Here is a 15,307-nt window from a genome sequence, read left to right as displayed (position 1 = left end):
TCATTCAAAGAGGCGGTTTTTGAGAGCTAGCGCCTTGTTGGAGAGTTTACCTCCATCCAGTTCCATAAAAATCTTCTGGAACACCTCAAAAGTGTAGCAAAGGTCAGCAGGATATGCAAGATTCAGCACATATATTAGTCCAAATAGCATTACCACAGCAAATGCTATATTATCGAAGTTAGTCATCACCCTGATGCCTTCAAGAACAACTCCAACCTCTTGTGCATGTGCTGAAGCTTCTTCCTTGATAAGATAAGTTCCAACAGTGCTGTCTTCAATGGCCTCATTGATGGCAGCTTCATCCATACCCTATGTAAAAAGAAAACATGTCAAGCCAAGCCACATGTGTGTATACACATACACTGCTCAAAAAAATAAAGGGAACACTCAAATAACACATCCTAGATTCGAATGAATGAAATATTTTCATTAAATACTTTGTTCTGTACAAAGTTGAATGTGCTGACAACAAAATCCGACTAAAATCATCAATGGAAATCAAATATATTAACCAATGGAGGCCTGGATTTGGAGTCACACACAAAATTAAAGTGGAAAAACACACTACAGGCTGATCCAACTTTGATGTAATGTCCTTAAAACAAGTCAAATTGAGGCTCAGTATTGTGTGTGACCTCCACGTGTCTGTATGACCTCCCTACAACGCCTGGACATGCTCCTGATGAGACGGTGGATGGTCTCCTGAGGGATCTCCTCCCAGACCTGGACTAAAGCATCCGCCAACTCCTGGACAGTCTGTGGTGCAACGTGACGTTGGTGGATGGAGCGAGACATGATGCCCCAGATGTGCTCAATCGGATTCAGGTCTGGGGAACGGGCGAGCCAGTCCATAGCTTCAATGTCTTCATCTTGCAGGAACTGCTGACACACTCCAGCCACATGAGGTCTAGCATTGTCCTGGATTAGTAGGAACCCAGGGCCAACCGCACCAGCATATGGTCACATAAGGGGTCTGAGGATCTCATCTCGTTACCTAATGACAGTCAGGCTACCTCTGGCGAGCACATGGAGGGACGTGCAGCCCTCCAAAGAAATACCACCCCACACTATTACTGACCCACTGCCAAACCGGTCATGCTGAAGGATGTTGCAGGCAGCAGATCTCTCTCCACGGTGTCTCCAGACTGTGTCACGTCTGTCACATGTGCTCAGTGTGAACCTGCTTTCATCTGTGAAGAGCACAGGGCGCCAGTGGCGAATTTGCCAATCCTGGTGTTCTCTGACAAATGCCAAGCGTCCTGCACGGTGTTGGGCTGTGAGGACAACCCCCATTTGTGGACATTGGGCCCTCATACCATCCTCATGGAGTCGGTTTCTAACTGTTTGTGCAGACACATGCACATTTGTGGCCTGCTGGAGGTTATCTTGCAGAGCTCTGGCAGTGCTCCTCCTGTTCCTCCTTGCACAAAGGCGGAGGTAGCGGTTCTGCTGCTGGGTTGATGTCCTCCTACAACCTCCTCCACGTCTCCTGGTGTACTGGCCTGTCTCCTGGTAGCATCTCCAGACTCTGGACACTACGCTGACAGACACAACAAACCTTCTTGCCACAGCTCGCATTGATGTGCCATCCTGGATGAGCTGCACTACCTGAGCCTCTTGTGTGGGTTGTAGAGTCCGTCTCATGCTACCACGAGTGTGAAAGCACCACCAACATTCAAAAGTGACCAAAACATCAGCCAGAAAGCGTAGGTACTGAGAAGTGGTCTGTGGTCCCCACCTGCAGAACCACTCCTTTATTGAGTGTGTCTTGATAATCGCCAAAGATTTCCCCCTGTTGTCTTTTCCATTTGCACAACATGATGTGAAACTGATTGTCAATCAGTGTTTCTTCCTAAGTGGACAGTTTCATTTCACAGAAATTTGATTTACTTGGAGTTATATTGTGTTGTTTAAGTGTTTCCTTTATTTTTTTGACCAGTACACACACACACACACATATATATACAAACACATACACATAGATAAACACACATGCGCACTTACCACATATTCTCGGATGAGGTGGTCGGAATCTTCTCCCATGTAGATGGACACTCTCTTAATGACACACACTCGTCCTGTATCAACATCTTCACACTACAAAGAAATGAATGGGATTAGCGTCTTTCGGGCCTTGTACCTGTCTATGAAGTTTGAAAATGTACATTACACAAATGCTCTTAAGGTAAAGGCATACAAACTAATATAGTTAAAGTGAAGATTTAAACAAAAACAAGCAGATGTAATAGGACAAGATGAGAGCATTTATGAGAAGAAACCCTTTGTTTTCCACATTTAGAAAAATCTTTGTCCAAAAAGGTCCCGAGTTGTGTTATGAGTATTAAGGCTTCATCACTTACATCATCCATTTGTGCCACAATTTGTTTCAACTTTTGTCCAAACTGTCCTCCTCTTCTTTTGAACAGCTTCATCAGGTTGTTAAAATGGTGGTCCAGCTGAGATAAGAACGTTGACTGAAGTGGGATGGTGGTAATTCTCTTAAACTCAGCATTGATCTGAAAAAATTAGCACAAAGGAATGAGCTTCAAATTTTTAACACCTGGAAGAGGACCACAATCACTCCTGCTGCAGAAGTGGGCTGTCAAATAACAGTGGCTAAACATTTTAGATCAACACCACTTCCAAAAAGACATCCCTTACCTCACGGATGTCAAATAGAGCAGGCCATCTTGCCATTAAAGCCTCCACCATTGGTGCATCACGAACAATTTCATGTCTTCTGTATGCAAATGTTTTTTCCATCTTTAGTTTCACCAACTCTCTGTTGTTCCTCTTCTTTAAGTCCAAGAGTAAAGCGTTCCACATCACCTCTAGACTTTCCTCAGTTTCTTCTGATGGGTATATTGGGCAAAAGTTTACTTCTGCCCTCTTTGCTTTTTTGACACCAAAGGCTGCGCTGCATCTTCCAACAGGTTTGTTCTTTAAAGAAGTTAACAGTCACCTCTGGGCACCCCAGTTTTCGTAGCTGGGTTCGATAGTTGGCAAGTTTATATTTCAAGCTGGTCTTCCATCCTCCACATCCAGTGGTGGAGCCTCTCTCAGTTAGACAGGGATGCTTCTTGATCAGACTCTGAGCAACTTGATCCATTTCTTTATCACTGACATACACTTTGTACTGGACAATTTCCTGCACCAAACCATCAAGGATGGTTGACTTCCACTTCGGATCTGGAATAAGTACAGTTCCATTCTGATTGTATGCCATACTTGCCTTCTCAAGTTTTAATTCCGCATCGTAGGGAAACTTGGGCACATAAAAGACAGGAGGCCAAGAAGACCGTGAGCTTGTTGACTCATTTGATGACAACACATCTATGTCCACAGATCCATCAGACAGAAGGGAGTGGTTAACAGAGGAAGCACTGGGGACTTCGGAGTCTTGGACAAGATCAAGAACAATATAATCCCCATGTAGCATAGTAGTGGGCATTGACATGTCGATGACTTTGAGAGTCCCTTTGTCTGCTACTTCTGAAAGTGAGGTAAGGTTAAGGAACTCGTTCCCAAACAAGGAGTCCATAAACTGAAGTCTGATATTGCCCTGAAGACCACACTGTGTCTTGACTTCACCAATGAGATCCTTAATTGATTCAGGAAGTGCATTGGAGAGAGTGAGCCTTTGACATGTTCCATCCGTCAAGACAATCTTTAGGATCATTGGAGTTCCCATTTTAAGCAGTTACTCTGTGGACAGAAATTACAAATCAGACATCCAGAAAGGATCATTTCAATATTTAAAGTCTTCAACAAGTTACCTATACTCAACAGAGTGCAAAGTTGTAAAAGTTGGACATTAATTAAAAATAAATGATATCTAATGAAATACATGCGACTGAATTTATTGAATAAATTACAAGTCATAATATCGCACTCATCTGCACACCTTGTATTTCTATATGCCTTTTTAAAGTCACCATGCGGACTGATCCAATCTTGTAGTCAACCAGCAGATAAGTATCGAGGAGTTCACTGAGTGAAAGAAGCGTGAACATTCTTGCGGATACTGGGTTGAGCTCAAAAGCTCTGTAATGCTCTCTGTACCAGCCACCAAGCTCTCTGACAATGTAGAATATGCTGTGGTTTACAATGCAGATGTGGTTTATTTCACAGAATCCTGGCAATCCACCTACTGCCTTGTGGGCCAGTACCATTCTCTTCCTGTAGGTTATACCCTTTATTGTCACACACTGTGCAAGGTCAACCTCTACTTTGTCAGGGAATCTATGCCTAATGACTTGAGCTATCTCTTCTTTAAGCAAATCGACTGGAAATGTTGTTACAGTTGAGACCTCTAGTTCAGACTTGCCAAGAGATGGGGAGCTCAGATGGTAAGCAATCATCATCTGATGCTTTAAGGCTAATGAGAGAGGTACATTGTTGAAGCAGCTTGTGTGTCTGATGACCTGCTTAAAAAAACTATGCTTAGCCTCAAAACGCATTGTCCAATGCTCAACAAGTGGACCAAAAAACCTAATCATCTGGGGATAATGCTCCAAATAATGGTGTTTGGGTAGTAGCTTGACGTCAGGGAACAGTGCCTGATATCTCTGTCTATGCTCTATGGTTTTGCTTTCCAAAAAAGCCAGTGAGTCATTGCTATACACAGGGGAGACAACAAGTTCTGTGATATCCTTCAGATCCATGAGAACAAGCCATGCAGGCTCATCCTCAGGCACAAGTGATCCAACTAAAAAAGGCAAGAACCGGAGCAAGCTCCAGTTTTCGTGTGCATTTCCTCCAACCGTTTTTGTGCTAGAGAAAGTTTGTGACACTACATGAGGCCTGCTTGTCTTATCTGCCCATTGATAGGGGAACTTCAGAATCGCATTGTTTAAGTCAGCTAACGTGAAAAACTTCTTTGATACAAGCACTGTCAAGCAATGTGCCAACTCTACTGGGATTATACCCTCAAAAACATCGTGGGCAAGATCAGGCAGATAACCAAATATGACATGAAAGTGGGACAGATTTTTTGAGAAGACACATTCTCTTTTAACTCCACGACAACTTGTACCCGTGTCTTGAGCTTGTTTGACATGGACCTGGTGAAGCTCCTTGTTTCTCAGCGGGAAAACACCAGATGCAACAGAATACAGCTGAATATCACTACTGTTCCCTATGCAAAATCTGCAATAGTGTTCTACAGAAAAACTTTGTTGAAATCCTGCAACACTGTGTGCTCCAAGGTTGTCTGCAGCTACACTTAAGACCGTACCTTTAACCGACTCTCCTAACAGTGGAACAAAAACACCATGTTCCTCAGGATTTTTCAGATCTTGTAGAAGAGGTTCCAATATTTTGTCATAACCATAGGTTTTAATATCTGTGGTTTTGCACAGCACTGACAAGTAGATGGATGATAGGGAGGACTGAGATCCTGGAGGCAAGTTTGCCAAAACCCAATAAATGGCACAAAGCTTGTGTTGCTTTTGTGAGGTACCAAGTGGGTTGCAGACTTCAAAGTCATCCCCTGTGCTGTGGAATTTATGTTGATGGACAATAAGGGCATTCCATGTTTTAAAGGTACATGGACAATGCAGGTATGTACATGGGAAGTGAGAATGACATCCAAAATGGGGATGTTTTAACTTGTAGTGATGCAAAAGCTTGGACCTACTTGACTCCACATTACCAGGACCACATATCCCTGTAAGACACAAAGAAAATCCAGAATCAAATTATTGAATATCCAATGGGTCACTTTAGCAATACACCCCCCACCTCCAAACCTGTCCACCTAAGTACTAAAACACAAAAGCCCTGACACAAATCTGCTATCAGTGTCAAATTCATGGATGCTTAAAGTTTAGAAGTTAACATTACAAAAATGTTTCTTTATACTAAATAATCTAGGTTCACAAAAAAGCGAAAACAACCCCTAACTATAAGCCATTTATAATTAAAATTCATTATACAGCCCAGACATAAACAAACATACATACATATACGTATTAAAGACAGAAGAATGTCACTGTGGAAAAGTGTCATTGATGTAAAAAAAAAAAAAGACTTCTTTATGCGTTAGCGGCCAGTATTAATGTACCGCACCGTGGCGCACCCAGCTTGACAAACTGGCAGTTACAGCCAGTAGCCATGAGGAAAAAATAAAAAAAGTACTGTTGCGCTCACTCAGTGCCCTTTTACTCGCTTACTAAGCCGTTAAAACGTCCTCATGCTCTCTTACACACACATAAATTCCAAGTATGACCAGTAAGAACTGTTTTCTGTGGACTACTTTGCTAAAATATTATGAGCTATCCACGTAGCTTACACCAAAGTTAGCTAGCAAAGTGAGAAGCAAAGACCAACATTTAGATGCATAACAGATTACTTTTCGTACAACATATAGCATAAGAATCTTGTGGAAACTTGGCCAACTGGAAAAAATATATATTTAATTCACTTACCTAATCAGTGTGCCTCCAAAAGCTTTGCCAGAAGCGCTTGTGGCTGAAGAGTCGGAACGAAACTGCGCGGTTAACTGTGATCTCCTTAATATGTTGGTTGGCGTCTTATTGGTTAAGACTCTAAAGACCGCTCTTATTATTATCCAATCATATTTAGTTTTTTCTTTCGATAAATTGCATTATTTCCGGTGATGATAAAACATAATTACAATGGCTTTAGTAATCTAATTTTGTAATGTTCAATCAACACAAGAAAAATTATTATTTTCATTATTGTTGATAATTAAGTAAATAGTATTTTATTCAATCATGAAAACAAAAGAAACATGAATCTCTTGTGTAGCATTAACTTATTCTGTTTATACAAATTGAAAGACCTGCCAATTCCCATTTTTTCAGTGCACATACAGTTAGTCGCAGGAGAAGCTCAGCCAATAGCTGTCACGGAGTGACATTTTGGACTTTGTTTTATGGTTTCTTGTGATGGTTTATTTTGTCTAGATGTTTCTATTAAGTTTATTAGTTTGTTTTGCTCCCTCTACTGCCTCGTGGTGTTTTGTTGTTCTCCTCCCTCATTAAGTTTCCTTATGGTTGTTTCCTTATTACTTTGTATGGTTCTATTATTGATTAGTCTCTGTATTAGGGTTCTTTGTTCTCCTGGATTCGTTAGCTCCTCTTTTAATATCCCTGTGTTGTTTTCACCTTGTACACTTCTTGATTTTCTAGTCTGTTTTCTGTTCCTCCTCATCTTTATTCCCTTTGTGTGTTCTTATTCTGTTCTGTCTAGCTTAGTTCTTTATGTTTAGTTTCTAGTGTTCCAGTTCTGATTCCTGTTAGGTCAGCTTGAGCTATTGTTTACTTTTATTTCTAGTCATCTGCTTCAGTCTCAGTTAGTTTCTATCAGTGTTTGTTTGTTTACTTGTAGTCAGGGTTTCCTTTTGCTTAGGCCTTAGGTTCTTGTTATTCTTCTGTTCCTTCCAGTTCCTCTGTTTCCTTTACCTCTTGGTTATTCTAGATTTCTTATGTTTTGGTTATTTTATCTTAGTCTATTGTTTTGCTTAGGTCTTGGTTTCTCTTTATTGTTTATTTGTTTCACCTGTTCCTTCTGCTCCCCTGCCTCCTTGTCGCACCTGTTCTCAGTTCTCTTGATTACCTGCCTTTGTCTTTCCCCAGTATATTAGTTGGTTTGGTGTCTCTGTTCGTTGCTAGTTCCTTCTGTCATAGTAGTGTTTGCGGGCAGACCAAAGTGCAGACAAGAGCTGGGCAGCAACATGTTGCAAAAGGTTTTCAGCTTTATTTCCAGAGGTTATCAAAGAAACCAAACAAGGCACTGCAGATACAAACAAAGTCCAGATCCAAAAACGTACCAGATCGGTTCTGCAGGAACATGGAAAAACTCAACACAAATACGTGGGTTGAGAACGGGGTATGACAAACACAAGGAACCAGCAACGAACAGAGACACCAAACCAACTAATATACCGGGCCAAATCATTAAGCAGACACAAATTCGGCAGTCTTTAATTGCCATCTCAGTCCCCACACCTAAATCTTATAAAAGAAATAGCGTCCTGACCTGGAGAAAAGAGAGCAAAATGGGGGAGCCGTAGATCTGGATAGTCTAGAGATGTAATTTATTTGTAAAATGCAAATGACAAATGTGGTCTTTGACCTGGCTCCATCCTGCAAAGCTGCATGAAAAATTGGAACCTGATTTATGCAGACTATGCTTTCTTCATAGCTGGAAGAGGGCAAATATTGTGCTGACTTTTATTTTTAACGCCTTTAAATGGATGACAGATTTTCATACAGAGAAGTTGATTGATTATAACTTTACTTAAGTGTTGAGGCATGTTTTTCAAGCCAAAAAGTTAAGATTTACTTGAAATTCTGAGTTTTGTGTAATACTGAGGTGTGTGTTTGTTTTTCCCTAAAACACATTTTTTTGTCATCAAAAAGATAACAAGGATCCCCTATTTTGAGACTGACATTTCAGCTTAAGTTAGAGGAAGCATTCACAACTTTTATCATGACTTTGAACCTATGTTTATATTTGCTGAGGCAACAGTGCAAATGACTGCAAGCAGCTTATTGTAGGTCAAGATGGCTGAAACAGTCCTTTGTTCTGATTCTTCTTATGTGATCTCATATCCAGGAAGGATGGGCTGGACTGGCAGTAACAAGGTGATGATTCTTTAAAACAGATGTGACAGAGTTGTAACTGCAGTCTGAAGTAGTTTTAACGCTTCTCTAACTAGTCAGCATTAAACAATTGGAGCCAAACTAGAACAATAATTTCCATACTAAAAAACGGACCCGATACTCATAGGTTTTCTTTATACGGGGCCACACTGTGAGCTGATTTTCTCTAAACTAAGCACATTCTGTACTGTCTCACAGACCAGATCTCTAAATAGTGGATACCTTCCTGTGTCTGTGGTTATTAACCCACAGGAATCTTTTGTGTGGTTGAACAAACAGCTGCATTCTGGCAACAGTCCATTTGCATTGTTACAGTCACAATTCTTAGTCATTTCCTCCTGGTCACACTGTGTCAGAAGCAATGGGAAAATTTCTGTTAAAAATGCCAAACAGCGTCTCCAGACTCACAGTGAATCTGGGACCAATCATAGAATGGGTCCAAGTGAAGGCCGTCGGATTAACAGACTGGGAACATGGTTGGAAAATCCTTGGTTTTTCCGGTTTTTTCCCCCAGCAAACTGTAGTGATGTGGGGCTCACATCTGCGTTTACATAAACTTTCAGCCAAATCTGAAATCATCAGCAAGTACTAACCCACAATATGTGGCCAGAGTGAGTCTATGTGTATTCAAAGAGTGCTGGAGAGGAGAATGGGGTGGAGGGTTTTCACTTTGGCAGGACCACCTTGGCTAAAACCTTTCTTTGAATGGAGCCACTTTCTCAGTATAATGCTCTTTTCCTCTCTTTTGTCATCAGAAGATTAATGAAATTCTCTGTTGCAACCATGTTTTAGCACCAGGTCTTCTGAAACATCCTTAAATGAGGAGTGCCCATTACATTGCCATTATATTGCTATATTATTTAAACAAACTACAACTTCTAATTTTTACACGCTACTATATAACCTTCCATACCTCAGAGTGACTATGTCTCATGGATGGTAAACCCATCGCTTAGAGAAAGTGTCCCTGCCGAAGACACAACCAGTCTGTGACATTTGATGGTATGCAGTTTTATGTGATCCGATTTGGACACATTCTGCTAAATATTTATGTATTTTCTCTGCATAACCCACAGTTGAACCACATGGACACCCTCCATGTTCATGGTTGTACACGATTCTATTATTTATTGGGATTTTATATGATAGAACGACACAAAATAGTGCATAATTGTGAAGTGGAAGAAAAAGAATGCATGGCTTTATTTATTATTATAATTTTTTATTTTTTTTTATGTTTAATGCATAGCTTTAAACACTTTTACAAAATAAAATTTTTAAAAGTTTGCCATGTATGTGTATTCAGCCCATCATACTCAATACTCTAAAAATCAAGCCTGACATTGCAGCTGCAGGCCTACCGACTGAAATTTTACCCTATTATTCTTTGTCAAAGAGCTCAGGCTCAATCAGATTGGATGGAGAGTGTCTCTAAGCTTAATTATTCAAGTGCTGAGATAGATTTTCAATTGTGAATGTTGACTGGGTATTCTAGCACATGAAAATGTTTTGATCTAAACCATTACATTGTCCTGATGGCTTTATGCTCGGGTCATTTTCTTTCTGGAAGGTGAACATGGACCGCCAGTCTAGATTTCAGTATCTTCCAATTTATTTTCCATCACCACCCTCTATTTAGCTCCACCTATCTTCCCATTAACTGACCAGCTTCCCTTTCGCTCCTTATGAAAAGTATGTCCAGAGCATGATGCTACCATCACCAACAGATTTCCCGGTTACACTCTTACATAAAGACCACATTTGTGGAGTGTGCGACTAATAGTTATACTGTCGACAGATTCTCCCAACTGAGCTGTGGATCTGTGCAACTCCTAAAGAGTTACCATGGAACTCCTGGCTGTTTCTTTCAATAATGCTCTCCTTTTAAAGCCTCTCAGATTTGGTGGAGGGCTTTGTTATTGTACTTTTGCAGCTGTGCCATACTTGTTCTGTTTTTGGTTGATGGATTAAACAGTTCCATGAGATGTTCAAAGCATTTTTTCATTACCAAACCCTGCTTTTAACTACTCCACCACCTTACTCCTGACATGTCTGCTGTATTCCTTGGTCTTCATGATGCTGTTTGTTCACTAAGGTTCTCTAACAGAACAGCTACAGGTCCTTCTCAAAATATTAGCATATTGTGATAAAGTTCATTATTTTCCATAATGTCATGATGAAAATTTAACATTCATATATTTTAGATTCATTGCACACTAACTGAAATATTTCAGGTCTTTTATTGTCTTAATACGGATGATTTTGGCATACAGCTCATGAAAACCCAAAATTCCTATCTCACAAAATTAGCATATCATTAAAAGGGTCTCTAAACGAGCTATGAACCTAATCATCTGAATCAACGAGTTAACTCTAAACACCTGCAAAAGATTCCTGAGGCCTTTAAAACTCCCAGCCTGGTTCATCACTCAAAACCCCAATCATGGGTAAGACTGCCGACCTGACTGCTGTCCAGAAGGCCACTATTGACACCCTCAAGCAAGAGGGTAAGACACAGAAAGAAATTTCTGAACGAATAGGCTGTTCCCAGAGTGCTGTATCAAGGCACCTCAGTGGGAAGTCTGTGGGAAGGAAAAAGTGTGGCAGAAAACGTTGCACAACGACAAGAGGTGACCGGACCCTGAGGAAGATTGTGGAGAAGGGCCGATTCCAGACCTTGGGGGACCTGCGGAAGCAGTGGACTGAGTCTGGAGTAGAAACATCCAGAGCCACCGTGCACAGGCGTGTGCAGGAAATGGGCTACAGGTGCCACATTCCCCAGGTCAAGCCACTTTTGAACCAGAAACAGCGGCAGAAGCGCCTGACCTGGGCTACAGAGAAGCAGCACTGGACTGTTGCTCAGTGGTCCAAAGTACTTTTTTCGGATGAAAGCAAATTCTGCATGTCATTCGGAAATCAAGGTGCCAGAATCTGGAGGAAGACTGGGGAGAAGGAAATGCCAAAATGCCAGAAGTCCAGTGTTAAGTACCCACAGTCAGTGATGGTCTAGGGTGCCGTGTCAGCTGCTGGTGTTGGTCCACTGTGTTTTATCAAGGGCAGGGTCAATGCAGCTAGCTATCAGGAGATTTTGGAGCACTTCATGCTTCCATCTGCTGAAAAGCTTTATGGAGATGAAGATTTCATTTTTCAGCACGACCTGGCACCTGCTCACAGTGCCAAAACCACTGGTAAATGGTTTACTAACCATGGTATCACTGTGCTCAATTGGCCTGCCAACTCTCCTGACCTGAACCCCATAGAGAATCTGTGGGATATTGTGAAGAGAACGTTGAGAGACTCAAGACCCAACACTCTGGATGAGCTAAAGGCCGCTATCGAAGCATCCTGGGCCTCCATAAGACCTCAGCAGTGCCACAGGCTGATTGCCTCCATGCCACGCCGCATTGAAGCAGTAATTTCTGCCAAAGGATTCCCGACCAAGTATTGAGTGCATAACTGTACATGATTATTTGAAGGTTGACGTTTTTTGTATTAAAAACACTTTTCTTTTATTGGTCGGATGAAATATGCTAATTTTGTGAGATAGGAATCTTGGGTTTTCATGAGCTGTATGCCAAAATCATCCGTATTAAGACAATAAAAGACCTGAAATATTTCAGTTAGTGTGCAATGAATCTAAAATATATTAATGTTAAATTTTCATCATGACATTATGGAAAATAATGAACTTTATCACAATATGCTAATATTTTGAGAAGGACCTGTAGATTTAATGACACATGGACGATCTATTTCTTCATTATGAGACTTCAAAAAGTTTATTGATTGACCTAGATTTTCAAGACACCTTCATGAGAAGTACTAATTCGCGGCACGTGACGTCGCCCGGTATGGCGGAGCCGGGGTCCTATCCGGGAGCCAGGTCCGGGGTCGGAGAGCGCCTGGTGGCCGGGTTGCTCCTCGCGGGACTCGTTCGGGCCAAGCCCGAACGAGAGATGCGAGGCCATCCCCCAGTGGGCCCACCACCTGCAGGGGGAACCGTGAGGGATCGGTGCAAAAAGGATTGCGTGGCGGACAATGGTGGAGACCTCGGCGGCCCAATCCCCGGATGCTTAGGCTGGCTCTAGGGACGTGGAATGTCACCTCGCTGGGGGGGAAGGAGCCTGAGCTTGTGCGGGAGGTCGAGAGATATCTACTAGAAATAGTTTGGCTCGCCTCCATGCACAGCGTGGGCTCTGGAACCCATCTTTTCGAGAGGGGCTGGGCTCTCTTCTACTCTGGAGTGGCCCACGGGGAGAGGCGGCGGGCTGGGGTGGGTTTGCTTGTTGCCCCCTAGCTCAGCCGTCTTGTGTTGGCGTTTACCCCAGTGGATGAGAGGGTCGCATCCCTGTGCTTTCGGGTTGGGGACAGGTCTCTGACTGTCGTTTGGCCTACGAGCCGAGCGGTAGTGCGGAGTACCCGGCCTTCTTGGCGTCCCTGTCGGGGGTGCTGGATAGTGCCCCTTTTGGTGACTCCATTATTCTGCTGGGGGACTTCAACGCCCACGTGGGAAATGACAGTGACACCTGGAGAGGTGTGATTGGGAGGAATGGCCTCCCCGATCTGAAGAGGAGAAAGCCGGACAGACTTGACAGACTCAAGTGCATAGTGAGGGTCTGCTGGGAACGTCTGGCGAAGCCCTTGGCCAGGGATGTATTCAACTCCCACCTTTGGGAGAGCTTTGACCAGATTCCGGGGGATGTTGGAGACATAGAGTCCGAGTGGACCATGTTCTCCGCATCTATTGTCGATGCTGCTGCCCGTAGCTGTGGCCGTAAGGTCGGTGGTGCCTGTCCCAGCGGCAATCCCCAAACCCAGTGGTGGACACCGGCAGTAAGGGACGATGTCAAGCTGAAGAAGGAGTCCTATCGGCTGTGGTTGGCTTGTGGGACTCCTGAGGCAGCTGACGGGTGCCGTGAGGCCAAGCGTGGCGCGGCCCGGGCTGTGGCAGAGGCAAAAACTCGGGCCTGGGAGGAGTTCGGTGAGGCCATGGAGAATGACTACCGGTTGGCCTCAAAGCGATTCTGGAAAACAGTCCGGCACCTCAGGAGGGGGAAGCAGTGCTTCGTCAACATTGTTTACAGTGGGGGTGGGAGGCTGCTGACCTTGATTGGGGACATTATCGAGCAGTGGAAGGAGTATTTCGAGGATCTCCTCAATCCTGCCATCACGCATTCCCTGGTGGAAACAGAGGCTGGGGACTCGGGGTTAGACTATTTCATCACCCAGGCTGAAGTCACCGAGGGGGTTAAAAAGCTCCACGGTGGCAGGGCTTTGGGGGGTGGATGAGATCCGCCCTGAGTACCTCAAGTTTCTGGATGTTGTGGGGCTGTCATGGTTGACACGCCTCTTCAACATTCCGTGGTCCTGTTCATAACTTTTACGGACAGGATTTCTAGGCGCAGCCAAGGGCCGGAGGGGTCTGGTTTGGGGACCAGAGGATTCCGTCTCTTCTTTTTGAAGATGACGTGGTCCTGCTGGCCACCTCTAGCCAAGACCTACAGCATGCACTGGGGCGGTTCGCAGCCAAGTGTGAAGCGGCTGAGATAAAGATCAGTTCCTCCAAGTCCGAGGCCATGGTTCTCGACCGGAAAAGGGTGGCTTGTCCTCTTCAGGTTGGAGGGGAGTTCCTGCCTCAAGTGGAGGAGTTTAAGTATCTCGGGGTCTTGTTCACGAATCGGGGAAGAATGGAGCTGGAAATCGACAGACGGATCGTTGCTGCTGCCGCAGTAATGGGGGCGCTGTGCCGGTCCGCTGTGGTGAAGAGAGAGCTGAGCCAAAAATCGAAGCTCTCGATTTACCGGTCGGTCTACGTTCCTACCCTCACCTATGGCCATGAACCTTGGGTCATGACCGAAAGAACGAGATCCCGGATACAAGCGGCTGAAATGAACTTCCTCCGTAGGGTGGCCGGGCACTCCCTTAGAGATAGGGTGAGGAGCTTGGCCATCTGGAAGGGGCTCGGAGTAAAGCCGCTGTTTCTCCACATCGAGAGGTGCCAGTTGAGGTGGCTCGGGCATCTATGCCGGATGCCTCCTGGACGCCTTCCTTGGGAGATGTTCCAGGCACGTCCCACCGGGAGGAGGCCCAGGGGACGGCCCAGGACCACACTGGAGGGACTCGGCTCTCGGCTGGCCTGGGAGCGCCTTGGGCTCCCCCCGGAGGAGTTGGAGGAGATGTCTATGGAGAGGGACGTCAGGGTGTCTCTGCTGAGTCTGCTGTCCCCTCCACCCGGTCCCGGATAAAGCGGAAGACGACGAGTACGAGTAGATTTTATATAGGGTTTTGAGAGTAAAGGGTGCATTCACACTTTGCAGATTTTTTTTCATGTATGGCAGTAATCAATTAAAGTACATCTATAGCAGTCAAGTCACTTTAGTAGTAGTATTAGTATTAGTAAGATATGCAGTAAATACAAAGCATTTAACCAACTGGTCTTGACTCATGGCTTTAAGATCAAGATATACATTATTAATTATATTGCATCATAAAGGCAAAGTGCCTTGTATAAAATATTTTACTGGCATTTATAATTGATTATAAGGAAGTCAGTTTGACAACTCATGTTATATCCTTTGATTTAAATTGGGAATCTAATGCTTGTTTGAGAACATAAATGATAGAATAAATGTTAAGTGTGCTGAGCTGGAGTACTAAAGGTGAATTTGTAGTTACCA

General features: G+C 43.7%; 1 protein-coding gene across 1 annotated transcript; it reads right to left on the bottom strand.

Annotated features, from left to right (window-relative positions):
• Positions 1–5,616, bottom strand: LOC124873030. Its single transcript, XM_047373510.1, has 5 exons — positions 3,905–5,616; positions 2,662–3,705; positions 2,361–2,516; positions 2,005–2,097; positions 1–309 (listed from the first exon to the last, which is right to left on the bottom strand). Exons 2-5 carry the CDS (start codon positions 2,824–2,826, stop codon positions 1–3), a joined length of 723 nt encoding a protein of 240 aa, XP_047229466.1. The 5' UTR covers positions 2,827–3,705; positions 3,905–5,616.
• Between the last annotated feature and the right edge of the window lie 9,691 nt (positions 5,617–15,307).

The sequence above is a fragment of the Girardinichthys multiradiatus genome, chromosome 8 (assembly GCF_021462225.1).
Source record: "Girardinichthys multiradiatus isolate DD_20200921_A chromosome 8, DD_fGirMul_XY1, whole genome shotgun sequence".
Lineage (NCBI taxonomy): Eukaryota > Metazoa > Chordata > Actinopteri > Cyprinodontiformes > Goodeidae > Girardinichthys > Girardinichthys multiradiatus.
Note: the sequence above shows the minus strand (reverse complement) of the source record. Positions and strands in the feature narration are given on the sequence as shown.

Bases quoted from the DNA above. Each gene is read 5' to 3' on its own strand.
- LOC124873030 (XM_047373510.1), bottom strand. From the start codon at position 2,826: ATGTGGAACGCTTTACTCTTGGACTTAAAGAAGAGGAACAACAGAGAG. The intron at 2,517-2,661 runs GTAAGGGATGTC...TAATTTTTTCAG, and splicing joins CTCTATTTGACATCCGTGAG to ATCAATGCTGAGTTTAAGAG. The intron at 2,098-2,360 runs GTAAGTGATGAA...ATTTCTTTGTAG, and splicing joins TTGTGGCACAAATGGATGAT to TGTGAAGATGTTGATACAGG.